At 51.8% G+C, this 25,485-nt stretch overlaps 2 protein-coding genes across 7 annotated transcripts in view; one reads left to right on the top strand and one right to left on the bottom strand.

Annotated features, from left to right (window-relative positions):
- The window catches only part of NBEAL2 (neurobeachin like 2), a 30,376-nt gene extending 20,300 nt beyond the window's left edge, over positions 1–10,076 (bottom strand). For 2 of the 6 annotated variants that reach the window (XM_020915929.2, XM_070463353.1), the window contains exons 1-6: positions 9,836–10,073; positions 999–1,087; positions 789–917; positions 604–685; positions 396–520; positions 145–227 (exon numbers count right to left, since the gene is read on the bottom strand). In XM_020915929.2, the coding sequence (XP_020771588.2) occupies positions 145–227; positions 396–520; positions 604–685; positions 789–917; positions 999–1,087; positions 9,836–9,886 (559 nt within the window). In that variant the 5' untranslated portion in view covers positions 9,887–10,073. Of the gene's footprint in view, positions 1–144; positions 228–395; positions 521–603; positions 686–788; positions 918–998; positions 1,088–1,638; positions 1,742–9,835 lie in introns of those variants that run through there. The other 4 variants (XM_070463352.1, XM_070463354.1, XM_070463357.1 and 1 more) reach the window with 3 other exon arrangements.
- A 2,216-nt stretch (positions 10,077–12,292) lies between these two features.
- The window catches only part of CCDC12 (coiled-coil domain containing 12), a 36,927-nt gene continuing 23,734 nt past the window's right edge, over positions 12,293–25,485 (top strand). Inside the window, exon 1 of the mRNA XM_020915944.2 lies at positions 12,293–12,588. Within this exon, the coding sequence (XP_020771603.1) occupies positions 12,493–12,588 (96 nt within the window). The 5' untranslated portion in view covers positions 12,293–12,492. The remainder of the gene's footprint in view (positions 12,589–25,485) is intronic.

Raw genomic sequence — 25,485 nt, 5'->3', positions numbered from 1 at the left:
GGCCCATTCACATTCCTTCTCCCAGCCCCACGTGCAGCCGCAGTAAGTGGGTCCTTACTGCTTGTGCTCTGGGGAACCACAGGAAGGGGCTCGGGTCCGAGGGCGGGGCCAGGTGGACCGAGTGGGGTTGGGGTGGGGCCTGACCTCGGAAAAAGGTGCTGAATTCAGAGGGCAAAGCAGCTGGAGGGAACTTGTATTTGCTCTTCTCCTTGGTGCTGATGACTTCCCTGGGGGGGCGGGGATGGGGTAGGGGCCAAGGTGAGGCCAGCGCTTCACTCCTCCTGGGTCACACCCCCTCAGGGGCCTGCACCCCGGCCCCTCCCACCCCTGCACCGGGGCCACCCCATCCTCTCCCCGGCCTTCTCTGGGTTCTCTGCCCGTGGGCCGCCTCTCACCCCCTGTGCTGGCGCCGCCAGGTCTGGTATGGGTCGAAGAGGCCCTCACAGAGGAGCAGGGCATGCAGGGCTACATTCTCCAGCTGGGGCCCGCGGTCCTCCTGCGGTGGTGGGGGTCCTTTCAGCTGTAGGCAGATGGAGAGGGTGGAGGGGCGTTAGCTGGGCTGTGGATAACACCTACCACCCCCCGGGGTAGAGGTCACCTCACCTCGGCCACCAACTGGGTCAGCAGCGCCAGCACCCGGGGCACCAGCACCTGGCCCCAGCCCACCTCTACATTCTCGGGGTTCCTGATGGGTGAATGACGGGAGAGAGGTCCCAGTGATATGCCAGCCACCACCCCGGGCCCCAGCTCCATGCCCTCCCACCGTGGAGAAGACAACAGGGACCCACCTGCAGAGGATGACGAAGAGCTTGAGCAACAGCAGGGCTTGTTCCAGGTCCCCAGCATCCAGCTGCTCGGCCAGCACGTGCAGCGCATCCAGAGGGAGCAGGGGCACCTCGGCACCCGCTTCCTCTGGCCTGCGGGTGGGGGGGACGGGAGAGGGGTCACTGGGTGCTGAGAAGCCCTCAGTCTCCCACCCTCTGAGGAGCTTGTCTCACCTGCGTGGCTCCAGAGAGGAGAGTGAGATGCTCTTCTCGAAGGCACCCACAAAGGCCTTCAGCCACTGCTGCAGGTAGCCCAGGTCCTTCTGCAAAGGGGGGTGCAGGAGAGGCACGGTGGATAGAGGCGGGGAGTGAATGGGGGTGGAGAGAAATTGCAGGCAGAGCGGGAGGGGAGGTGCAGGGGGAGAGAAAGGGGGAAAGACAGGAAGTGGAAGGTCAGCATCAGAGGACTGTCCTACATACTGACCACTCTCCCAGGTACCCCCGTCTGCACTTCTTGGCCTCCCAGTCTCTGCTGCCACTTCCTAAACTCTTGGGGACCCAGGCAAGCCTGACACCAGCAGGGGAGGAGCTTAAGTGTGTACATGTCTAGAGTGTGGCTGTGGCCCACAAGGGTGCTGGGGCTACAGGTCTCCAACCCACTAGCCTCCCTGAACCCAAAGCTATGGGCTGGGCTCTTGCCTGCTACTTTCTCCCAGCTTCGCAGGCACCACCTCCAGGTAACCTTCCTGGACTGTACATCTCAGGATGCATGTGCACCATCAACCAGGCAGAGCCATGCACAAACACCCACCCACATGTACAGGCGCAATGCCTGACCTCACCCCAGGTATCTCCACCCACCCTGGCTGGTTACCTGGACCCCGGGCCCCAGAGCTGGTTCCATGGGCAAGAGGGACAGCGGCTGAGTCCGCGTCTGGGTGCCACCAGCCAGGGAAACTTTGGTGTGAACGGGAAACGTCCCCTCCCGCCCTGGCCCCTGGGGCAGGAAGCGCAGAGTCACGGTGGGGGAAGGGGGCCGCTTCCTCCCGGCCGACCGCAGGGATGTGGGGGGGCCTGGGGCACCCAGGGCCCAGCAAGAGAAGCTGCGAAGGACCCAGTCTAGCGCCAGGGGTGGGGCCTGCAGCACAAAGGGGCAGGGGTCACACTGCCCTGGGTGGAGTTTGTGGACAGAAACTAGTTGTATAGGCGTGAAGTCCGGCCTATCTAGGGACAGGCTGTGGTCCCTATTAGAGTAGTGCCCTTCATTCAGGGCACCCACAGCTCCCTGAGCAGGGTCTGAGGCCTCTGGCCCAGAAAATGATGCTGAAGGATTCATCCAGACCTTTGCCCTGCCCTTAGGCCAAGTCTTGTCTTGGCTCCCCACTGGCCCTGCGGGTCTCTATGCTCCAGGGACACAGGTAAGCCCCAGACAGCCCTGACCTCTAAGCTCCTCCCAGGGCATAGAGTGGGTGGTGGCCTGGAACTAAGCTCCTCCTTCCATCCCTCCACCTTCCCTCCTTCCACGCTGGCGTCATCTGGAGCTCCCATCTAACAGGAGGACCCAGAAGGCAACTTTCTTTCCCAGGGGCAGAAGGGAGGGACAGGGACTAAAGTGGAGAAACTTTAAGGGCCAGGGACCCATCATAGGCAACACCCCGAGACTGTTCCCCGGCTGCCAAGACCTCAACTCCAGGACCTCTACAACTATCTTTGCATGGACAGCTCATTTTTTGGCCACTTGTGGGCCTCAGACCACAGGGCCAGGACTGAACGGGCCCCAGGGAAGAGGGCCTGACACCAGCAGACTGGGCCAGGACTCCCCCAGAAACTGTGGCAGAACAGCCCTCCACCCCGTGGTTGAACCCTCTCATACATTTTGTCACAGAGCTGAGGCCCAGGCAGTTCAGAGAGAGGGTGCGGCCACCCGGGTGCACACCACCAGGACTCTCTGCTGGTCAGTTCTCTTTGGTGACCTCGCCGCTGGCCACCTCCCTGCTCACCTACCTCTGTCCATTCCATACCTCTCCTCTCCACAGACCAGCAAGGACACCAGCATGCCCAGCCCTGAAAACACCAGAGTCGGCCAGGGCTCTTGTGACAATTTCTTCTGAACTCTTCCCACAGCAGATGGCAAAATGGGGGGGGCCCTGAGGGGATGCCTCATGCACCACCACAGCTGCAAACTGTACCTCTGAGGATGCTAAAAGCCAGACCCATGTTCTAGGCCAGGCCCACTCATGGTGGCTAGAGTCAGTGAGCCCAGCTGACCACACAACTCACAACTCTGCCTTGGTGATCCCACAGATCCCTGTTTACCTGCAGAACTGTCCCAACACCACCCTCCCTTCTACTCCTAAACCACCCCTAGTCAAGCCACCGTCTCTCCCACCCAAAACATGAGTCTCTTTTGCCCACTGTAGCTCTGATGAGCACCTGTAAGCCACATATGATCATGTCCTCCCTCCCTGGACCAAAGATAAAGGCTCAGTTGCTAAGCCAGGCATCCTGGGTCCCTAGTTCAACCAAGGCCTGCTTCTCCAGCTTGTCTGGCTTTCATATCTGTGATGCACACTCTCCTGTGCAGGCCTCTGCTCCACGCCCAAGCCCCGCTGCCGTCTGTGATTTGCGCTTGTGGTACTTAAGCAGGAATCCTCCACCCTCTTCGTGCCCATCACTCAATCGGCCCTCCCAGACCCAGATGGGCCCCCTCAAACTCTCTGCACACCTCCTGCTTCCTGTCCCTAGAACCATATCCTTTGCCTGTCCGGTCTTGCAGACTTCCAGCAGGCCCAGGCTGGACTGGGTTCAGGGCTGAGGCAATGCAGGCAGCAGCCTCAGTGGGTACTGGAGGGGTCTCTGAAGCACAGTTCTCAGCAGGGGAAGGGGTAACTGCCTGTCTTGACTCTGTGGGTCTCATCTCTTCTCCCCCAGAGGCCTCAGCCTGGCTCTGACCTGGGCCCTATGACTTGAGGCTGCAGTGCTGGGGACTGAGAGGATGAGCAGAGCAGGGGCCTTGTGCATGGAGGCAGTGCCACGTGCAGAAGGGTCCAGAGCCTGAAAGAGGCGGCTGTGTTGCCTGGGCTCCCACACTCCTTTCAACACTCCGCTTTGCCGGCTCCTCCTTCCCGCCCCAGCTCTGAAAAGGAGCATGGGCAGGCCAGCCCACTCCCCACCCCACCTGCCTGGCCCAGGGTCCCAACCCTGCCCCTCCCGTCAGGAAGGTCAGGAGCAGCCACACTCTGCCCTGGGCCCTGCAGTGGGGAGAAAACTGTGGGTGTGGGGGAGGCCAGTTTCCTGGGGGAGAGGGGGGCGGTTCTCAGTGTCACCCTTGTAGGGACCCCAATCTATGCCCCACCAGCCTTGAGGACACTCAGTGCCGAGGGAGGGGAGCTCCCAAGGGCTGGTGAGGCCCTGGATGGGCAGGGAACAACCACTTCCTCACAACTCTGAGGTAACCGGAGGATGGGTGGGCGGCGCTGTCTGGAGGGGGGACAGGCACCACTGAGCGCCTGGTGTCGTGCTGCCTGAGACCTGCCTGCCCTACCCCAAGCCTGACAGCTGCCCCGGCTTACTCTGTGTCCCAGGGCCCAGACTTTGCCCCAAATCCCCCATCACCATCAAACACAAAAGTTCCTTAAACAGCACCCAGCGCCTCCAGTGCACGTCAGTTACACCACTGTCGGGGCAGCCGGCCAGCCGCCCCACCACAGGCTCAGGGTTATGTCCACTGCCGCCTCCTCCGACTGAAGCCCCGCTGGTGTGGCGCCCACCTCACCTCCAGCCTCACGTGCCACATTCACTGGCTGCCCCACTGGATATTACTCACTGTCCCCACCCCCACAGGTCTGCAGGTGTTTGGCTCTCCGTGTTTCCTCTGCCTGAACGTTCCCTATCAGAGTCAGCACCTCCCTCAAGATGCAGCTCTGTCTGGAATTTCAGAGGTCGGGGTCCCCACACCGAATGTGGGTAAGTGCATGGGTTCTGGAGTCCAGTCCTGACTCTTACACTTGGTAGCTCACTTAACAGTAATCTCTCAAAAAGGAACCCTCCTACACTGTTGGTGGGAATGCAAACTGGTACAGCCACTATGGAGAACACTGTAGGAGGTTCCTTAAAAAACTAAAAATAGAGCAATCACATGGCCCAGCAATCCCACTCCTGGGCACGTATCTGGGAAAAAACCATTTTTCGAAAAAAATACATGCATCTCAGTGTTCACTGCAGCACTATTTACCATAGCCAAGATAGGAAAGCAACCTAAATGTCCATCAACAGAGGAATGAATAAAGAAGATGTGGTACATATATACAATGGAATATTATGCAGCCATAAAAAGGAACAAAATAATGCTATTTACAGCAACATGAATGGATCTAGAGATTTTCATACTAAAAGAAGTCAGACAAAAAGACATTATGTGATATCACTCATATGTGGAATCCAATTTAAAAAAAAAATGATATGGATGAACTTATTTACAAAGCAGAAACAGACTCACAGATTTAGAAAACAAACTTATGGTTACCAAAGGGGAAAGGTAGAGGGAAGGATAAATTAGAAGGTTGGGATTAACATACACATATGCACACACACACATATATATACACACACACTTGTACATAATAGATAATTATAAAGGAGTACTGTATAGCACAGGGAATTTTACTCAGTACTCTAACTCAACTATATTCCAATACAAACAAAAATCTAAAAAACAAAAAAACAAAAACATTAGTCTCTCTGTTTCAGCTGCCTCTTGAAAAATCATTGCTTTGTTTAACAGGTAAAGGATCCCCGACCACACCCACCAGCATGTGGTAAGGTGAGGGGGCTCTGCCTTTCCAAGCCCTTGGCATTCTATGGCATCACTCTCTTCTCCCCACCCACCTCCATGAGTGACAGATGAGTGGCAGACCTTGGTTCACTGGCTGAGCCAAGGTCCCAAGGGCTACTCCCCAGCTGGGTTGTCCAGGCTAGTGGAATGGGAGGATCATGGTGGACCCTGGGTTAGTGTTAGGAGCAGGGTAGGGAGAGAAGACTGAGGCTCCATAGTGGTGACTCCTCCCAGTCAGCACCCCTTCTCCTGGAACAGGCAAACAGAAATGGGATAAGGTGGGATGGAGCCTGATCAGGATGACCTCTTTCAGGCCTGGGCGTCTTTCCAGTCAGCATCAGGAGGGGAATGGCAATGTCAAGCTGGCGACACCAGGAAGACTGGAGGTCAGACTCTGAGGACCTCAGGCCAAGGACTGAAACGGGAAGACGGGGACTTCTCCAGGGCCAAGGCAAGTGAGACTAGTGGTCCAAGGGCCTAGGTGGCTGGGCGCGCCGCTCTCCTTGCCTGGGGAGGGGTAAGGAGAAGGCAGGGACCTCCTGGTCTCCGTGACACCCCTTAGGGCTTAACCTTCCCCTTGTCCTATCTCTATGGAAACCAAGAATTTCCTTTCAGGGTCCCCATGGTAACCGACCTGTTTCCATGGGGACCCCACACTTCCACATCAGCTCCCCAGTTGCCATAACAACTCCAGTGATTACCAGCCCCTCCCCCAGCTCTGGGCTCTGTGCTATTCTCCCCATCACCTCAGTCTCTCCCTCTTCAGTTGCCTCAGTAATGAGGCAGGGGGGAGGAAACCCTGTCGCCCCTATGAGGTATGGAAGGGGGTTGGTGTGGCCAAGCAGCGAGGAGGTCCTTTTCCTGATCTCAAGAGGGTAAACTGAGGCACAAGAAGAAATATGGCCCAGTTAAGGTCCCAGAGGGCCTGACTAGGTTTCCATGATGCAGTAGAGCTCATTGGTCAGGGTGAGGGACCAGGAGGGGTGGGCAAAGCAAGGTCAGCTGGAGTTCTCACCTGACCTCCCTGGAGCCCCGTGTCCTCAATGACATAAATGGAGTTCAGCCTGGGCTCCGCACCTGCACCCTCAACATCTGTCCTGACCTTTGGGTCCCCGAGTGCCCCTCAGCTCTCACGCACCCCAGTGCTCCCTTTCACTGGAGGCTACTGAGCAACACCACTGCTCCAGCTGCAAGGAGGCCGCCCATCTGCACACTTGGCATCACCTTTACACACCAATTGCTGGCCTTTGGGTGCTGTCCCCAGTCCCTTCTCCTTGCACCCGCCTCCTAGGCCCTCACTGGGGAAGCCCTGCTGGGGGGTCCTCTGGGTGTGCTGCCACCCCTCTCACTCCTGACATCCGGCCTCTCATAGTTCCCACAGCCATGTGCCTGATCCTCCCTGTCCTCAGCCCTCAGATCTCAAGGCCCAAACTCCGTCACTGGCACCACATCTCTGACCAGTCACTGCTCTGGGGCCTAACACCTCCATCCAGGTATTCAGCTAATACCCCGGGAGCACCTACTAAATGTGAGGTGAAACCGTGGAGTAACAAGCACAACGAGGGTGCACACGAGGACATGCCTGGGCTGAGGTCCAGCTCGGTCGGGGTGGGGGGGCGGACAGGGGAGGAAGGCCTCCTCAGACCGGAGGGCGAGGGCTCCAGGCAGAGGAAACAGGGTGCAGACCCACCTGAGTTCTCCTGCCCACAGGACTAGACCTTTCCTGGGTAAAAGAACGCAGGATGGAGGCTGGGCTGGAGCTCTGCTGGACAACCTTGGTACAACCCTACCTTGGTTTCCCCACTAAGGCCCTGGGAGGCTCAGACCGAGTGATGTTTAGGGTGCACTCTGGTCCTCCTTCAGTAGCCACCCACAGCCCCCTCACCCACTCGTGGCCTCCAGAGGTATGGGGTGAGTGGGGCTGAATCTGGGGTCTGTGAGGGGAAAGGAAGGGCAGAAATGGGGGTGCTCCCTGGGCGGGCCCAAACCCACAACTGGGGAAACAGGTTTGCCAGCTGATGTCAGCTCTCACTGCTGAAGGGAGGGGTGAAAGTATTGGGGGACCTACTGGCTGGGTGGCTGGCCAACTCAGGGTTTCTTAATAGCCTCTATCAGTTCAACCCCATACCTATCTTCCCCTCCCCTGAGCACACACACAATAGGTCCTGGCGGGGCTCTGACGCGGACAGCCACCAACCACTCCAACCACTCCCTGGGAGCTCAGTGCAGAGGGTGGAGACCGTGTTCCGGGAGCAGGAGCAGGACCAAGCCGGCAGGAAGGCCGCGCTGGGAGGCCGGCTGGAGCTTCCTCTCCCCAGGAAACCTGGCCCCTCCCGGCTCTGGGGTTCACACTCATATCCTGGATTTGTTTGCCTGGCCTCAGGCTGTCCCCTGCCTGCCCAGGCTTCCAAGGCTACAATCAGCTAGCCTGTACCCCACACCTCCCCAGTGAGGTGAGGAGTGGGGGGGGAGAAGGGACTCAGCACAGGTGAACGCTGAACACCTGTGAGGGACTGACTGCTTGCAGAGTTCAGCTAGAAGGGGCAGCAGGAGGCACCTGTGTTGGAGGTACAGTTCTGAGAAACCAAGACACCCTCCCCCAGCAGCATGCCACCCTGCCAGAAGACCCACCATTAACAGCCCTCAGACTCATCACCTCGTTCAAGCCCTTCACCTGATCACAGGGGAAGAAACTCACGACCAAGAACCCGCCCGTGACCACAGGAACAATCAGAAGCACAATTAACATCCCTCAGACGCATCACCTTGTCCAAGCCCCCCTTCACCTGGTCACAACTGAAGGAAGTGAAGACCAAGAACCTGCCCACAACCACGAAGGCAATGAGAAGCATAAGGACCAGTGCAAGTCTCCTCCTGAAGCTTTTCTCCATCACAAGGGCCAGTCTTTGGAGACAGAGACAGAGACAGAGAAGCTGGGGGAACGGGATCCAATGAAGCAGGGAAGCAGGAAGCTTCTCTGGCCTGGACCAGTCATACTGGCTACCCCAGTCATACTGGCTACCCCTCTGCAGAGTCTAGGCCACTCCAGGCCAGGACTGTGCCAAATTTACAGATATGGAAACAGAAGCTTAGGGTGTAAACAGCATGCATGCCCTGAATCACACGAAAGATGAACTCTACTGCATTCACTGCCTCCTGCCAGATGCCTGGATTTCTCACCACCCGAGCGGGCTCAAGAAGCTATGGCCTTTGTGGCCTGGATTCCTGGTCCCTGGGGCCCCAGACCTAGCCTGCAGTCCCGAGAGACAGTGGGCTAGCCTCTTCTCACAGGGCCAGCTGATATGAGCATGAACTTCCCCCCAGTGCCCAGATCAGGAGCACACAATAGTCCATTGTGCTCAAGGTGTGCCTGAGCCAGGAGTGTGATGCCAGGCAGGTGCAGGGAGGAAGGTTGGTGCTGGGTGAAGGGCAGAGGAGTGTTGCCCTGGGTTCTCTCTCTGCTGTGGATACAGAAGGAAAGTGGGGCCCTATGTGTTCGATACAGTTTGGGGGACACCTGGGTTGCTCCCATCACCTTGAGGCCACTTAAGGTAGTCAATAAGGCAGGACGAGAATCTCAGGAGAAAATGGTATCCCTCCATCCCTTTCAAACATTCCTCCCAGTTTGTCTGCATTCCCTGTTTCCACCCTCAGCATCCAGAGAGAATCTTTTCTTTGGGCTGGACCCCCGGTAACCCACACCCTCCTCCCCGCCCGGGGTTGGGGTGGGGCTGCCTGGGGTCAGGAACTCACCACGGTCAGTTCGCTGCAGCGGATCTGATGAGTTGCCCAAGACCGAAGTAGGGACCTCCCACCCAGCCCACTCAGACCCGTCGACCAAGACTACCCAACTGGGAGCAGCCGTCAGGAGGAGCAAGCCCAAATGCAAAGAAAGCCTCCCAACCCGGCCAGTCTCTTTCCCGCCCCGCCGGGGCCTCAGTTTCCCCATCTGTAAATGAGGTAAAGGCCGGCTTGGTCCAGGCCCCTCTCCTCCTGCGCAACCGATGCTACCCAGTCCGCACCCGAGAGGCTCCAGTGTGGCGCGCGCCCGAAAGGACCGACCCCCAGGTGTAAGCGCCCGAGGCGCCGGCGGGCCGGGGGCGCACACGTGCGTGCGCAGCCGGAGCAACCCCGGCTGGCGCGAGATACCCGGCCCAGGTTGCGCCGGGGGCAGGTGCAGCAGGCGCCGGGCGCGCGGAGCTGGGGACCCGGCGGGCGCCGGGCGGGGCGGGCTCACCTGCGCGTAGTAGAGCAGCCACAACTCGTAGAGCCGCTCCGAGGCGGCCATGGCCCGATCGGGCTCCGGCGCTACTGCACGCCACCTGCCGCCACCGCCTCCTCCTCCGCGCCGCCCGCCGGTTGCCCTCGGCTAGGCCCATGGGCGGAGGGCGTCACTCCAGGGCGGAGCGGCGCGGTACTACTGGGGGAAGTAGTACTGGCCCCTGCCGCGCTCCTCCTCCAGGTCGGCCGCCGCCCGGCTTCCTGCACTTAGGCGGCTGCCACCGCCGCCCCGCCCCTCCCGGGACCGAGCAGAGGGCGGGGAGCCCGGCGGGAGGAGGAGCCTGAGGTCAGGGCGGCCTGGAGGGCGCCCAGCGGCCCCGCCCCCCTCCCCCAATCCGCGCCCTACCAGTGCCGAGGGTAGGGCAATCTGAGCCTTCCGGACTCGGGTCGGGGTCTGGAATTCTAGACTTGCCCCAGGTCTAGACCGGACCGAGACGCAGCCCGTCTAGCTGGAACGGCCACCATTCGTACAAGGGACAGGCTCGCGGGCTTGGGGGAAGGGACTGCGGGCCGCGTGTAGATGGGCAGTGTCCTTCAACAAGTTGTGAGGACAATAACCGTGACGACCACTTGTAGAACTTACCACCGGCCAGGTGCTGGTCTAAGTGCTTTATGCGGAGACTGAAGTGCCACCTTTTTTTTTTTACCCTATTGTTAGTGGAGCAGGATAGTGTGACTGGAGTGTGGAGTGGGGCGAGGGGATAAGAAAACAGTAGGACAAAACTCAAATAGCTCTGGACGAGCAGTTTCCTCCAGCTGTTTAGCAGTAGTCTTCACCTCGCCTGGATCCCCTCCTTCAGGAAGCCTTCCTAGATGCTCCAGGTGCAGGCAGCCTCCACTCCAGCGTTCAGCACTTGGTTCACATATTTTGTTTTCTTTAACTTCAAGAGGATAAAGGCTAAAGGGTGCTTCATGCCTCTGTTTTACAGGCAGAGAAACTGAAGCCCAGATGGGCCAAATGAGGACCATTTGGGCAGCATGAGCAGGGACAGAATGCCGGACAGTTTTCAGAAGCAGTGCCACCATCACCCCTGGGCCTCTTTCTTTCCCTACTTCCCCCACCCCTAGCCGCCTGAGAAGTGAGGAGGGCCCTTGTTGTTGGCCAAGGGTAAGGTCCTCTACTGGGGCTGTGGGGGGTGGGGGTGGGGTTGCAGGACCCAGAGAGTTACCATCAATTGGAGGAATTGACTAGTCTGGAGCCCACTAGACCCTGGGTGGCCAAGAGGAGACAGACTGTCTCCATACCCATCCTATTCTGTCCTCATGGCTTCATGGGCATCTCCTCCACTCTGGCCTTTTTTCCTGGCCCATCCATCCTACTTCTGACATTCCCTGAACACTGACTACCTTTGTATTGTGTATCACCTGGATACCTGGAAGGGCACCCCACACAGTGCAAGGGAGAGGGCACCAAAAGGCCCAGGTTACAGAGGTCAAGAGGGTCATTTGTGGGGACAGGCTAAATAGGGTTGTGTGGCCCTGGAGATCTCTGTTGGGAACTGGGAAGGAAGGAGTGGGTGTCCACCTGTGTCAGACTGGGAAGGGAGGCCGCAAGCAGGGAACAGTCTTGTTAAGACAAGTCACCAGGGGGTGTGTGTTTGGGGGGGGGCGGGGGCGGGTAGGAGGGCACAGACTTCTCTCCTCAGGAGGTGGGAGGAAGTGTGGCTCTGGGAACCTGGATAGGCTATCAGAAGATACTGACTTCAGCCAAAGAGGTCTGTCTGTTGTCAGGCATGCTAATTAACTTGGGAAAGGATACCGTGGCAGCTCCAGCTGCGGAGCGTGCACCTATTGGCCAAAGCCACACCAACTGTCAGCTTAGTTCTCAGGAACTAAACTCAGGATGGTCTCTTGGGGGCCCCTGGGCCCAAGTTGGGGTTTGCTCCTCTTTAGGTTAGGTAGTCTGGCTCTGGGTACTCTGCCACCCCATGAGGGAGTTCGAGGTGGGAGGGGAGCATCCTTGAACCCAGAAGAAAATGGTCATTCAGCCAAGCCCTGCTCTGCTCAGGTTCTGTCTGAGCTGAGAGCGGCCAGAGATGGGCCCACTGGCCCATGAACAAGTGCATCAAGGAAGCCACTGGTATCTTAAGAGGAAAGGAAAGGCAGTTAATCTGCGGTCGGAATAGAGAGAGTCAGGGAAAGCTTCCTGAAGGCATTCGAGCCTTGAAGAATCAGAAGTGGACAAAGATGGGTCAGTTCAGTCGCTCAGTCGTGTCCGACTCTTTGCGACCCCATGGACTGCAGCACGCCTCCCTGTCCATCACCAACTCCCGGAGTTTACTCAGAAAAAAAGGATGGGTCAGCGAATTGCAAAGCGGCGCCTAAGTAAAAACCAGAGATCGATGCGCTCTATCCTCCTTCACTCAGGTCTGGCTGCTCTTGCCGCTTTTTTCCTAGTTGGCATTGGACGAATCGAGCCTTGGAGCCTTCTTTACCGACCCCGAAGAGTTCGGAGAGGCGCGAGGGAGGAAGAAGGCGGGTTCATTGGTTGGCTTTCAGGTCTTCCTGCTTTCCCATTCACGACCTTGGATTGGCCGTGAGAGGCTCATCTACACCTTGGGCCTGCGCGCTGAGGCGCGAGAGAAGGTTGGGGGGGGGTTGTCTGTGGGCAAGATGGCGGCGACTGCGGCCGGTGTGGGCCGATTAGAGGAAGAGGCGTTGCGGCGAAAGGAACGGCTGAAGGCCCTACGGGAGAAAACCGGACGCAAGGTGAGGAATGCCCTGTGAGGGCCGTGGCTGAGGTAGCCAACGTTTGGATCCGCCATAGCGACGAGAGGGCAGGGGGCTGCTGGGAAAAGGCAACACCGAGGTCACGCATGCGCGCTGTAGGAGCATGCGCACTACGTCTGTGCCTGCCCAGTGAGTGTGGCTCTGCTAGAGCTGTTGCAGTCCAGTGCTGGTGCTGTGGCGCATGCGTAGCGACGGGTAGGGCAGTGGTCGTCACTCCGCAGTCCCTTTGGCTCCTGGGTTTTCCGTATGGATCTCCAGGGCCACTACGAGTTTCGCGTGGTCGTTGATTTAGGCGTGGTTTGTTCGCGTCTCAGCACGCGAATCTTCCGTTTTCCTATGATCATCCGGCCTGTGTGTCAGAGCGCTCAGAGAACGCAGTACGGACTGTACTCTGGGCGCCCAGCTGAAAGCCTTGAGTACAGAAACCCAACAAGAAAGATCCATTTCTAGATTAGGGTAGACTTCGGGGAAAGAGGCGGTCGCTTAGTTGTTTACCAAGCTCTTCTTTGGGGCTGGACCTTCTAGTCCTACTGGTTACCAGACTTGGAAGCGTTTTTCCTTGGTCTTGTTTGACACCAAAATGGCCTGATTCTGTTTCTACTTTGTTCATCTTTCGAAAGTAATCAAGGGGAAGGAGAACTCTGAGACTCACTGCTTCTGTGCGAACCCTGGACCTGTCGCTTGGGGTTGTGGGATGTGGGACAAATTGCTTCATCTCCGTGAGCCTGGGTTTCTTCATGCCTCCAGTGGAGGATGACAACCCCTAAACGTTCGTTTTCACTGGGTTATTTTGCTATCTAACAGGATACTCTGTTAGATTATCTATATGCAGGAGCCCTGGAGACTGGAGTACAGAGGATGAACGTTGTTCATTCTGCTGTGTTTGGATGGGCAAAAACTTTGTCCTCAAGTCCGCAAAATACAAAGGATGTTAAATATCTAGACCTGCAAAGGATTGGGGGAAAACAGGGAGGCCATTTTCCAACTAAAAAATAAAAGGCAGGCAGGTCTGTTTGGTTTGTTACTTTTCTGCATGGCTCTCTGATGTCCTGCTAGAAAAGAGGAAGGGGAAGTAATAGAGAGTGAAAGCCAGCAGAATTGCCTTCTGTTTTTATTGGCAACTTTTCATCCCTGTCAGACAGTCATCTCTGCAAACTGCGTGGCCCAGGGATGCTCACGACCTCAACCTTATAAACAGTAGCTAGTCGACCGGAGCTGTTGACTTGGATTTAGGGCCCAGATGATTGGAATTGGGTTTGAGGGCAGAATACAAAGAATAAAACAGCATTCTCAGTGTCCCTTACAATGGGAAGGAGGCCCAGGCTATCAGAAAACTGGCCTTTTTAAAAAGTATATATTTATTTTGCTGTGCTGGGTCTTTGTTGCTGAGCAGGGTTATCTCTAGCTGCAGCGAGCAGGAGCTACTCTACTTGTGGTGCACGGGGCTTCTCATTGAGGGGGCTTCTCGTGTTGTGGAGCTCTGGGATACAGGCACAATAGTTGTACCCAGGCTTAAGTTGCTCCGCGGCATGTGTGTGGGATCTTCCCAGATCAGAGCGCAAACCCTTGTCTTTGGCACTGGCAAGCAGATTCTTTACCACTGAGCCACCATGGAAGTCAGAAACTCGGCTTTTAAGAGGGATTCTCTCAATAGGCTGAAAATATGAACCTATTTTTTTCCCCTTTACTTAAAAAAAAATTGTGTATAATATACATAAACACCAAATTTACCATCTTAAGTGTACAAATCAGTGTCATTAAGGACAGTCACAATGTTCTACAACTATACCACTAATTCCAGCACTTTTTCATCATCCCAAGTGGAAATATGTGCCCATTAAACAATAAGCCTCTTTCCCCTGTCTCCCCAGCTCCTGACAACCACCATTCTTTCTGTTTCTTGACTATGCTGGGTATCATATAAGTAGAATCATGTGGTACTTGTCTGTCTGTCAGTGGCTTATTCATTCAGCATAATGTTGTCAGGGTCCATCCATGTTGTAGCTTGTGTCAGGCTCTATTAGCGGGCAGTTGGATTGCTCCTAGGTTTTAGCTGTTGTAAGTATGTAGTGGGTATACAAATATCTATTTGGGTCCCTGTTTTCAGTTCTTTTGCATTTATACCCAGTAGAATTTGGGGATCCTACAGTAATTCTGTGTTTAATTTTTTGAGGAACCGCTGTGTTTTCCGTAGCAGCCACATCATATTACATTCCCAACGGCAGTGCTTAAGGATTCCAGTTTCCCCATGTCCTTGCCAATACCTGCTATTTTATGTTTTGTTGATTATATACATACTAATTGTGGTTGTAGTTTTGATTTGCATTTCTCTGATGATTAGTGATATTGAGCATCTTTCATGTGCCTGTTGGCCATTTGTGTGGTTTTTTTTTTTGAGACGTGTTTATTCAATCCTTTCCCCATATTTTTTTTCTTTTTGCTATTGCTTTGTTCATTTTTTAATTGGGTTTTGACTGTAGTTGTTGAGTTGTAGGAGTTCTTCATGTGTTCTGGATATTAAGTCTGTATCAGACAGGTGATATTTTCTCCCACTCCTAAGGTTGTATTTTTACTTTCTGATAATGTCTTTTGATGCACAAAGTTTTAAATTTTGATGGTCATTTTATCTTTTTCTTTTTCTGTTGTTGAGGCTGCTTTTGGTATTGCACCTAATGAACCCTTGTCAAATAGAAGATCATGAAGCTTTTCCTTGTGTGTTTTCCTAAGAGTTTTATAGTTTTAGCTCTTTCAATTAGGTCTTTGATCCATTTCAAGTTAATATTTGTATATGGTATCATGTACATTCTTTTGCATGTGAAGGTCCTACTTTCCCAGTACCATTTGTTGAAAAGACTGTCCTTTCTCTACTGAATGTTCTTTGTACCCTTGTTGAAAATCATTTAACCATGTATGCAAGGGTTTATTTCTGGCCTCTCTCCCCTGTCACATTGGTCTGTTGTTTGTCTTTAGGCCTGTATCACATTGTTTTGATTACTGTAGCTTTGTAGTAAGTTTTGAAATCAAGAAGAATGAGTCCTCCAACTTTCTCTTTCAAGATTCTTTTGGCTATTTGGGATTCCTTGAGATTCCATATGAATTTACTTTTATTTTTTCTGTTTGTGCAAAAGCACCATTGAGATTTTGATATGAAATGCCCTGAATCTGTAGATCATTTTGAGGTGTATTGCCATCCTAACATTGGAGAAGGAAACGGCAACCCACTCCAGTATTCTTGCCTGGAGAATCCCGGGGATGGGGGAGTCTGGTGGGCTGCTGTCTATGGGGTCGCATGACTCAAGTGACTTAGCAGCAGCAGCCATCCTAACAGTATTGTCTTCCAGTTCATGAGCATGGGATGTCTTTATGTTTATTTAAGTCTTTAATTCCTCTCAGCAGTACTCTCTAGTTTATACTGTACAAGTCTTCAGCCTTGTTGGTAAATTGGTATTGGTGTTCCTCAGTACTTTATTCTTTCTCATGCTGTTGTAAATGGGATTGTTGTCTTAAATTCCTTTCAGATTGCTCATTGCCAGAAGTGCTGCTGATTTTCATCAGTTGATTTTGTATCCTGGAACTTTTCTGAATTTGTTATTTTTCCTGAGTTTTTTTTTTTTTTTATTATTATTCTTGTTTGTTTTTACCTGAGTGGGTTGTTTGTCTGTTTTGGTGGACTCTTTAGGGTTTTCTGCATATAAGATCATGTCATCATTGAACGTCCTTATTTGGAAGGTCTAGCTAGGAGCTCTTGATTATTCCACTCATATAGGCCTTTTCCTGCTTATAAAGGGAAGTTAGAATTTTTAGTTGATTCTTCAGTTTCCACACAGTGGTGTCAATGGTGCAGCAATGGTAGGCGATGAAATGTGGTTTGGTTTGTTTAAACATGGGTTATTAGAGCTAGGACTTCATTCGTTCAGCACATGTCTACGGAGCACGCACTGTGCACCAGTCATTCAGACGCTGGAGGTGCCACAGTGAACCAAACACACTGTGCCTCAGGCAGCTTCCATTTAGCTGGGGGAACACACGGTCAAGCAAAATATATCTCGTGATAGATGGAGATGGTGTTATAAAGAAAAGGAAAGAAGGAAAGAGAGATGGGACGTCGGTGGTGCTCCTGTTTTACTCAGTAGCTCTGGCAGTTTTAATTTCTTTATTAAAGGCAACAGTGTTTTCAGATTTAACGTGGTTAATGATCCCACCTGCCTGGCTTATCTTATCTGCTGTTGATGACAACCTTGAGAAGAAGGAAGAAGGAGGGCTAATTTGTAGGTAGAAGCACTGAGACCAATAAACGTGAGGCGGTTTTATTTGTCACATAAGGAGGAGGTACCCTAGATGAGTGCTGGGGTTAGGAGGGACCATGAGAACCGGGGGTGGCTGTCTTTACTCACCAAATTGGGCTGGTTTCTTTGAGGCAGGGTGGGGCAAGTTGAGAAACCTTCCTATGCATTTTGTGATTCTTTGAGGTTTTATGCATTACATCCCCCCAAAAACAACAGTGGCAAAAGAGTATAGACCTCAATCCAAGCTGCCCACATACCTTAATCTTTTCTGATTAAGACCCTAACTAGCCCTGATTCTGGCCCTTCTTCACACCAACAAGTATGGGTGTGGCCTTACTTGCCACAGTTCCTTTTCTTTATTTTTTTTATATACTTTTTTATTTTGGTAAAATCTGTGTGTCCTAAAATTTGCCATTTAACTGTTTTTCATAGGCACTAAATATATTCACAAATGTTATGCAACCATCACCACTATTTCTACAACGTTTTCATCACTCTGAACAGAAACTCTGCAGCCGTTAAGCAATAACTCCCCATTCCTCTCTTACTCTGGCCCCTTGTAGGCGCTAACCTACCTCTGTCTCTCTGAATTTGTCTAATGTAAATATCTCATATAGAAAGGAATCTTTCAGTATTTGTTCTTTTGTATTTGGCTTATTTCACTTAGTGAAATAATGCTTATAATTCTGGGTCCATCCATTCTAGTATGTAACAGTTTCATTCCTTTTAAAAGCTGAATAATATTCCATTGTGTGTATATATATATGTACACACACACATTCACCTTATATGTATATACACACACAACACATTTTGTTTAGTCATCTGTTCATGGACACCTTTTGACAGTTGTGATTAATACTGCCATTGGTATACTGGTGTACTTTTTGGTGTATAAATCTTTGAGTCTCTGTTTTTACTTCTTCTGAGTGTATATCTAAGGAGTGGAATTACTTGTAATTCTGTGTTTAACTTTTTGAGAAACCGCCAAACTATTTCCCACAGCAGCTGTATCATTTTCCACTACCACCCGCATTGCATGAGGGTTCCAACCTCTCTACACACTTGCCAAGACTTGTGATGTTCCTTTAAAAAAAAAAAAAAAAATTCTAGCTCTCCTGGTAGGTGTGAAGTGGTGTCTCATTGTGGTTTTGGTTTGCATTTCCCTGATGATTATTGCTGTTGAGCACCTTTTTATGATTTTCCATTTGTATGTGTTCTTTGGAGAAGTATCTATTCATGTCCTTTGCCTGTTTTTAATTGGGTGGTTTGTCTTTCTGCTGTTGAGTTGTGGTTGATTTCTTTACATACTCTGGATATTAAACTGTGGTCATATATGGGATTTGCAAGTATTTTCTTCCATTCTGTGGGTTGTCTTTTTATTTTATTGGTAGTGTCCTTTGATGCACAACAGTTCTTAAAATTTTGATGAATGCTGATTTATCTTTTCTTACCTTTTGTTACCTGTGGTTTTAGTGTCATATTTAATCTTCACAGTTCTTGAGTGATGTTATTGTTGGGGTAGATGCCTGGGAAAAAGATAGTCAAGGGTCTACAGTCAGAGTTAATTTTCCAGCCCACAGTCATTTCCTGTGGGACCTGTGAGTGGGGAGGAAGTAAGGCCTGCCTGCTGCTGGCAGATAGGAAGCGAGGGGTCTCCTCACCCAGGGAGGAAGTGGTGCCCCGTTCTTATAGTTCATTCCTCTGATGTGAGGACGAGGCCGCCACGGGGCAGACTCCGGGGTTGAGCACTGCCTCAGCCTGTTAATGGAGAGTGCCTGTCTGCCCATGGGGGCGTCTCCCTGCTGGCTCCCTAGACTCAGTGGCATATCCTTCATTGATACCATCTGTGCGCATGGTTTTGCTGGAGGCATCATGGTTTCAGGCATGAAGTTGATTTTCCTCATGGTGTATCTTCTCCTCCCTCATGAGACTGTAAACTCATAATGTAGTGTTGTCTGGAGGAATCCGTCCTGCGAGTGTGACAGACGGACTCAAGGTTCCAGTCACAGAGTTTCCGTGTGTTATTCAGTAGTAAAGCTCCATCATGATTGTGCAGCTCGGCAGTTTCCCACAATACTTCCTTGCTAGCCCACCTGATGCCACTGATTTGAGAGGGGGCAAGACAAGAAGGGGTTCAGAGGTGCTGGGATGCCCAAGGTCATGGAGCCTAAGTAACTCTACTGGATTCTAGCCCAAGCAAGACCCTCTACTAGAGGAGGCTTTTATTCAGGGGCAGCCTCACTTGTAGCAGCATCCTGCAAGTCAGCCAGTCCAGGGTGACTGGTGGAAAGACCACATACAATATTCAACCATGCTCCTGGGGTTCCTGGGAAAGCCAAGCTGGGTCCAGGGATGCTTCACGGGAAGGCAGAGTGGAACATGAGCTGAGTTGTGATGGACGGGACTGAGGATGGAGTATTAAAGTAGCGGGAAAAGAATGTTCAGGGGAGCAGTTCAGAGATGGGGGCATTCAGGGGCACGGAGCGGCCAGCAGGGGATGCTGCAGAGGGTTTAACGGCACGAAGTTGGCAGGAACGAGGTCTAAAAGTGCCGCTGGGCAGTCTGGTAGCCAAGTTCTACGGGAGCCAGGGCTTCCGGCTGGGAGGGTGGCCAGCCTTCCCTGAGCACATATTTCTGTGTTGTAGTATTGGAAGCTCGTTTCTTGATGCTCATCCAGAAGTTCCAGGCCAGGTGAGTAGGTGAACAGTTCGAGGCTGTTGATGAAGCTCTGTGTCATTCTCTTCCTAGCTGGCCACCCAGCACCATAGGCCACTTTCTTCTCTGATCTCTTCCTCATCAGCAGCCAGATGGAGGCTTCCAAAAGTGATTCAGTTGACACAAACATTTGCCCCCTGGCTGTTGGCTCTTCTGACATTTGGCCTGGATTGGACTGTCTCTTTCTGCCCTGGGACTTGGAGACTGGTTGTCTGCTCAGCCAGCCCCTCAGGGATTGGGTGTGACCTCAGGGCCAAGGTCTGGCTGTCAGCTTTCAGGTTCAACAGCAGTTCCTGTTTTTTGCTCTAGAGACCAGAGCAGTGCTGTTCAGTGTTCAGTGTTCCCTGTAGAATCTGTGTTGTCTAGTGCTGCAGCCGCGAGCCACATGTGGCTCTTGAACCCTTGCAATGTGGCTGACACGCATTAATTTTATTCCATGGGCTTCCCTGGTGGCTCAGCGGAAAAGAATTCGCCTGCATGGCAGGAATCGCAGGAAACCCAGGTTTGATCCTTGAGTTGGGAAGATCCCCTGGAGGAGGGCATGGCAACCCCTCCTCCAGTATTCTTGTTTGGAGAATCCAATGGACAGAGGAGCCTAGTGGGCTACAGTCAATGGAGTCGCAGAGTCAGACACGACTGAAGCGATTTAGCACGCACGCAAATTAATTTATATTTGGACAGCCATCCTTAACATATGACTGCCTTATGGAACAGTGCATCTCTGGAGGGCTTGCTCCATCTCATCCAATTCAGACCGTGTCTCACCTGAACTCCCATTTGTTAAGAGCCAGGGGGGAGAGGGCAGGTGGCAACCCAGGTGACCATCACGTCAGCCTCGGGGGCCTAGAGTTGGGGCAGAGGGCTTTGAAGTTGTCAGTCTTTGTGGCTGCTGTCTCCAGCCGATGTATATTCCTGACCTTTTGAGTGTGCACCCAGTGGAACTGAATGCTGACTGTTCGGTAGTACAGTTGTGATCTTCACAGTCAAGACACGTGCATGTGGAGAGTGGAAGCAGTGCCAAGGCAGAGGGGAGCAGGTTGAAACTCTCTGACTCGGATCCTGTGGGTAAAGTCCTAGCCAGTGTGGGGTGAGGGCATAAGAGGGAGCTGGGGGAAGGGCTCACATGGGTTGTGGGCGGCAGAGCGTGGCAGCAAGCGAGGGATGGTGGAGGAGAGTCCAGCAAGCTGGGGCGGCAGGGGAGTCCGACTTGTCCGTGACCTGCTCTTCTCTCCGGAAGCTGTCTCTGTCCCCACCCCATGTGGCCACATCCCCATGCCCAGCAGCCTGATCGCTAAGTCACTTGAGGCAGTCATGTCTCCTGGGTTGACAGCCTTTGGCAGGTTGGCAGACCTAACATTTACATGACCGCTTATAGGGTCTCATGACTTGTTCATTCCTGAAGGAGTCCTTTGAGATAGATGTTGATTACTCCCTATTTAATAGATCAGGAAACCTGGGGCTGTAGGGACCTCTCATGTCTGTGCTTTGTCATGTTGTCAGTCCTGGGTGGTCCCTTAAGCTCTGGCCCGGTGTCCCTCTCCACTCCTCAGCCCCAGGAGCTTGGGAACAAGTGGCCCTGAAGAAGAGGTCACCTTCCTATCACATACAGAAATTGCCACCAGGTTTTGCCTGGAGGGATCCTCAAGACATAGCAGAGAGCATGTGCTTTGTGTGTAGACTTTCCGGTTCAAATCTCGGCTCCACTCATCACCTCTTTGGGATGAGAGCAAACCTTTAAAGCTCTGGGCCTCCCTATCTCTGTCTGTAAAATCCAGACCTTGTCAGTAGCCAGGAGCACAGAGAAGGGGTCCGAGAAGCGTCCAGGTCAAGGTCTTGCACACGGGCCTTTTATCACCGTGGGTGTCTGTCGTGTCTCCACTGCCCTGCTGGAAGCGGGAGGGCAGGTAGTCCCCCAGCCCTCTCTGCTGGGTGACAGTGGGTAGAGCGCAGCCCGTTTCCAGCCGAAGCAAAGAGGACATCCTCCTGCCCCCCTGACTTTACTCAGCCCAGTTCTGATTCCTTGAAGGTATCAATAGAATTCACTTTTAGTGCAGAAGGTTTAAATTAACCAAAAAAAGAAAAAGTAAATTTGCAGAGCTGCAACTTAGATGAGCTGTGCAGTACCCATTCATCCTAAGGACCAATCTTCACTTCCCCACCTCTGCTCTGACCCCAAGGTCTTAGGGGCCAGTGAAAGGGAGAACCTCATGGGTGGGAGGTTTGGGCTCCCCACACAGGCACCTGTTGATGAACCAGTATTGAAACCTTAGATTGAGTCGTCCCCTCAGAGGGGCCTGACTTGTTCATTTGTCAAATAAAGGTGTTGAATTAGTCAGAGGTCCTCATACCTACTCGTGCCCAAGAATCACCTGGAGAGACAACTTGCAGTCTCTCCCTGGCTCCATCTGAAACCTCCTGTCAGGATCTTAAGATGAGTTTAGTTCAGTCAGTCACTCAGTCGTGTCTGACTTTGCGACCCCATGAATCGCAGCACGCCAGGCCTCCCTGTCCATCACCAACTCCCGGAGATTACTCAGACTCATGTCCATTGAGTTGGTGATGCCATCCAGCCATCTCATCTTCTGTCGTCCCCTTCTCCTCCTGCCCTCAATCCCTCCCAGCATCAGGGTCTTTTCCAATGAGTCAACTCTTCACATGAGGTGGCCAAAGTATTGGAGTTTCAGCTTCAGCATCAGTCCTTCCAATGAACACCCAGGACTGATCTCCTTTAGCATGGACTGGTTGGATCTCCTTGCAGTCCAAGGGACTCTCAAGAGTCTTCTCCAACACCACAGTTCAAAAGCATCAATTCTTTGGCACTCAGCTTTCTTTATAGTCCAACTCTCACATCCATACATGACCACTGGAAAAACCATAGCCTTGACTAGATGGACCTTTGTTGGCAAAGTAATGTCTCTGCTTTTTAATATGCTATCTAGGTTGGTCATAACTTTCCTGAGCATTTTTGAAGTTCCCTAGATGATTCTGATATGGTATTTATCTGGAAATCCCCAATCACTTGCTGGACATTCCCCCTTGACAAAAGGAAGTGGAATACTCCTTTTCCTGGAGCCCTTCCTAACTGCAGAAACTCTGCAGCCAGCCACCCAACAAGTATTGAGCACCAGCTGTTTGTCAGGCCCTGGGGATCTAACCTGTTAACAAGACTGCCTCCCTGCCTCCAGGGGCTTCCATGAGGGGGTCGGGTAAGGGGTGGGTTGGGGCCCCTGTCCCTGAAATAAGTCCATGGGAGAGCGGTCTTGCAGGGGAAATCAGGAGTCCAGTTTAGGCCACTTTAGGTCTGAGATGACTATTAGACCCCCAAGTGGAGAGAGACTGTCAGGCAGGCATCTGCTTTGCTGAGAGATGCTTGTGTAGGAGGATTCGAAGCCCTGGGGCTAGACAAGATCCCCTGGGTACTGAGCTTAGACAGCAAAGGGGGTTAGATACTGCCTAACAGTGTATAACTTTATTGCTACTTCTGTCTCAGGTATTCCTTTGGAAAAGGTGTATGGATTCATTACATATTCTAATGTATTGTCTATAGATTATAAGATAAAGTCAAGCATGTATCTGCTGATACTTTTTAAGTTGACCTGTCTTTATACTTAGAAATGTCTCTTAATACCTAGGCTCAGATGGTAAAGAATCTGCCTGCATGGCAGGAGACCTCCTGCAATGCGATCCCTGGGTCAGGAGGATCCCCTGGAGAAGGAAATGGCAACCCACTCCAGTATTCTTGCCTGGAGAATTCCATGGACAAAGGAGCCTGGCAGGCTACAGCCCATGGGGTTGCAAAGAATCGGACACAGCTGAGCGACTCTCACTTACTCAACCGTTTTCCAAAATGCTTGCACCGTTTTACACTCCCACCAGCAGTGTATGAGAGTTCTTTCCAGCACTTGGTATGGTTAGTCTTTTTTATGTTAGCCTTGCAGATGGAAGTGTATGGGTATCCCTTTGTGGTTTAACTTTGCATTTTCTTCCTAACTAATAAAATTCTGTATCTTTTTGTATATTTATATGAAGTGCCTGTTTATACCTTTTATTGGGTTGTTGTTCAGTTGCTCAGTTGTATCCAACTCTTCATGACCCTATGGACTGCAGCATGCCAGGCTTCCCTGTTCTTCACTGTCTCCCAGAGTTTGCCCTAACTCCTGTCCATTGAATCAATGATGCCATCCATTGGGTTGCCTGGCACTTTTTCCTATTGATTTTGGAGAGTTCTTTATTCCAGTCCTGAGCGGGTCCTTTGTACATATGTACTATAGCTGTCTCTCTGGATCTTGACTTTTCTTGCTTTTAATCACATTTTTTGATGAAGAGAAATTATTTATTTAACGTAGGCCAATTTATCCATTTTTCCTGCTAATGCTTCGTGGCCCATTTAAGGAAATGGCTGCATACTATGGGTCATGTTGATATTCCCTTGTTTTGTATTCTAGAAGCTTTATTGTTTTGCCTTTCACGTTTAGATTGCCTGTCCATCTGAAATTTATTTATTTTTGCATGGTTTAAAGTAGATGTCAAGATTTTCTCCCCATATGGATATCAGTGACTCAGCACTATTTATTATCTGGCATTTATTTTTTTAGGAAGAGGACTATTTCCCCCTGAATGGTTGGCATGCAGTGTCCTTGATAAGACATACTGCTAATCTCCCACAACTTCTTTTTTTTTTTTTAATATATATTTATGTGGCTGTGCCAGGTCTTAGATGCTGTGTGTGGGATCTTTAGTTGTGACATGTGGGATCTGGTTTCCTGACCAGGGATCAAACCCAGGCCTCTTGCATTTGGGAATACAGAGTCTTATCTACTGGACCACAAGGGAATTCCCCCACAGCATCTTGATAGTAGTTGTAGTTACTATAATAGTAGTAGTAGTGACTTCTTTTTTATTTGCTTTGAATGTTACTGAGTCCCAGTTCATGCCAGTCCCCCAAGAGATAGGCAGCTCCTTAGGGCAGGGACAGCTTAAATTTATTTTGACAAGGATTTAGACATGGCGTGAGCAGTTGTCCTGCATGTTCTGTGTCCCGTAACTCTGAGCCTGTTGGCTTTATGTATCAGAAGGGACTTACTTTGGACTCACGAGGAGGGCGGGCGCCTGTCAACCTGGCTCCCCAAAGCTGCTTAGACTTCCATCCACTCTGTCTATACTCTGGAGCAACTGAGCGGGGTGCTCTGACTAGAAATATGACTTGCCTCGAACAGTTGCTTCTAGGTCAGTTGTCTAAACTTGGGCTGTGTGTTTTACATTCACACCTGCTGACCCTTGAAGCAGGATGTGGTTGCTCTATAGTACTAAGTATTATAATCCAGGATTGAAATGCAATCTGTGCTAGTCTTATTATTTTAAAAAATTTGTTTGTTGGAGTATAGTTAATTTATAATGTTGTGTTAGTTTCAGGTATATAGCAAAGAAAATCAGTATAACTGATAGACATACAGACATATGTCCACTCTTTTAGATTCTTTTCCCATGTAGGCCATTACAGAGTATTGAGTGGAGTTCCCTGTGCTATACAGTAGGTCCTTATTAGTTACCTATTTTATATATAGTAGTAATGTCTATGGGCTTCTCCGGTAGCTCAGCTGGTAAAGAACCCCACTTGGCAATACAGGAGACCCCCGTTCAATTCCTGGGTTGGAAAGATCTCCTGGGAAAGGAATAGGCTACCCACTCCAGTATTCTTGGGCTTGGCTCAGATGGTAAGAATCCACCTGCAATGCGGGAGACCTGGGTTCAATCCCTGGGTTTGGGAGATCCCCTGGAGGAGAGCATGGCAACCCACTGCCAGTATTCTTGCCTGGAGAGTCTCATGGACAGAGGAGCCTGGAGGCTACAGTCCACGGGGGTCGCAGAGTCG

This window comes from Odocoileus virginianus, unplaced genomic scaffold (assembly GCF_023699985.2).
Source record: "Odocoileus virginianus isolate 20LAN1187 ecotype Illinois unplaced genomic scaffold, Ovbor_1.2 Unplaced_Contig_2, whole genome shotgun sequence".
Classification (NCBI taxonomy): domain Eukaryota; kingdom Metazoa; phylum Chordata; class Mammalia; order Artiodactyla; family Cervidae; genus Odocoileus; species Odocoileus virginianus.
Note: the sequence above shows the minus strand (reverse complement) of the source record. Positions and strands in the feature narration are given on the sequence as shown.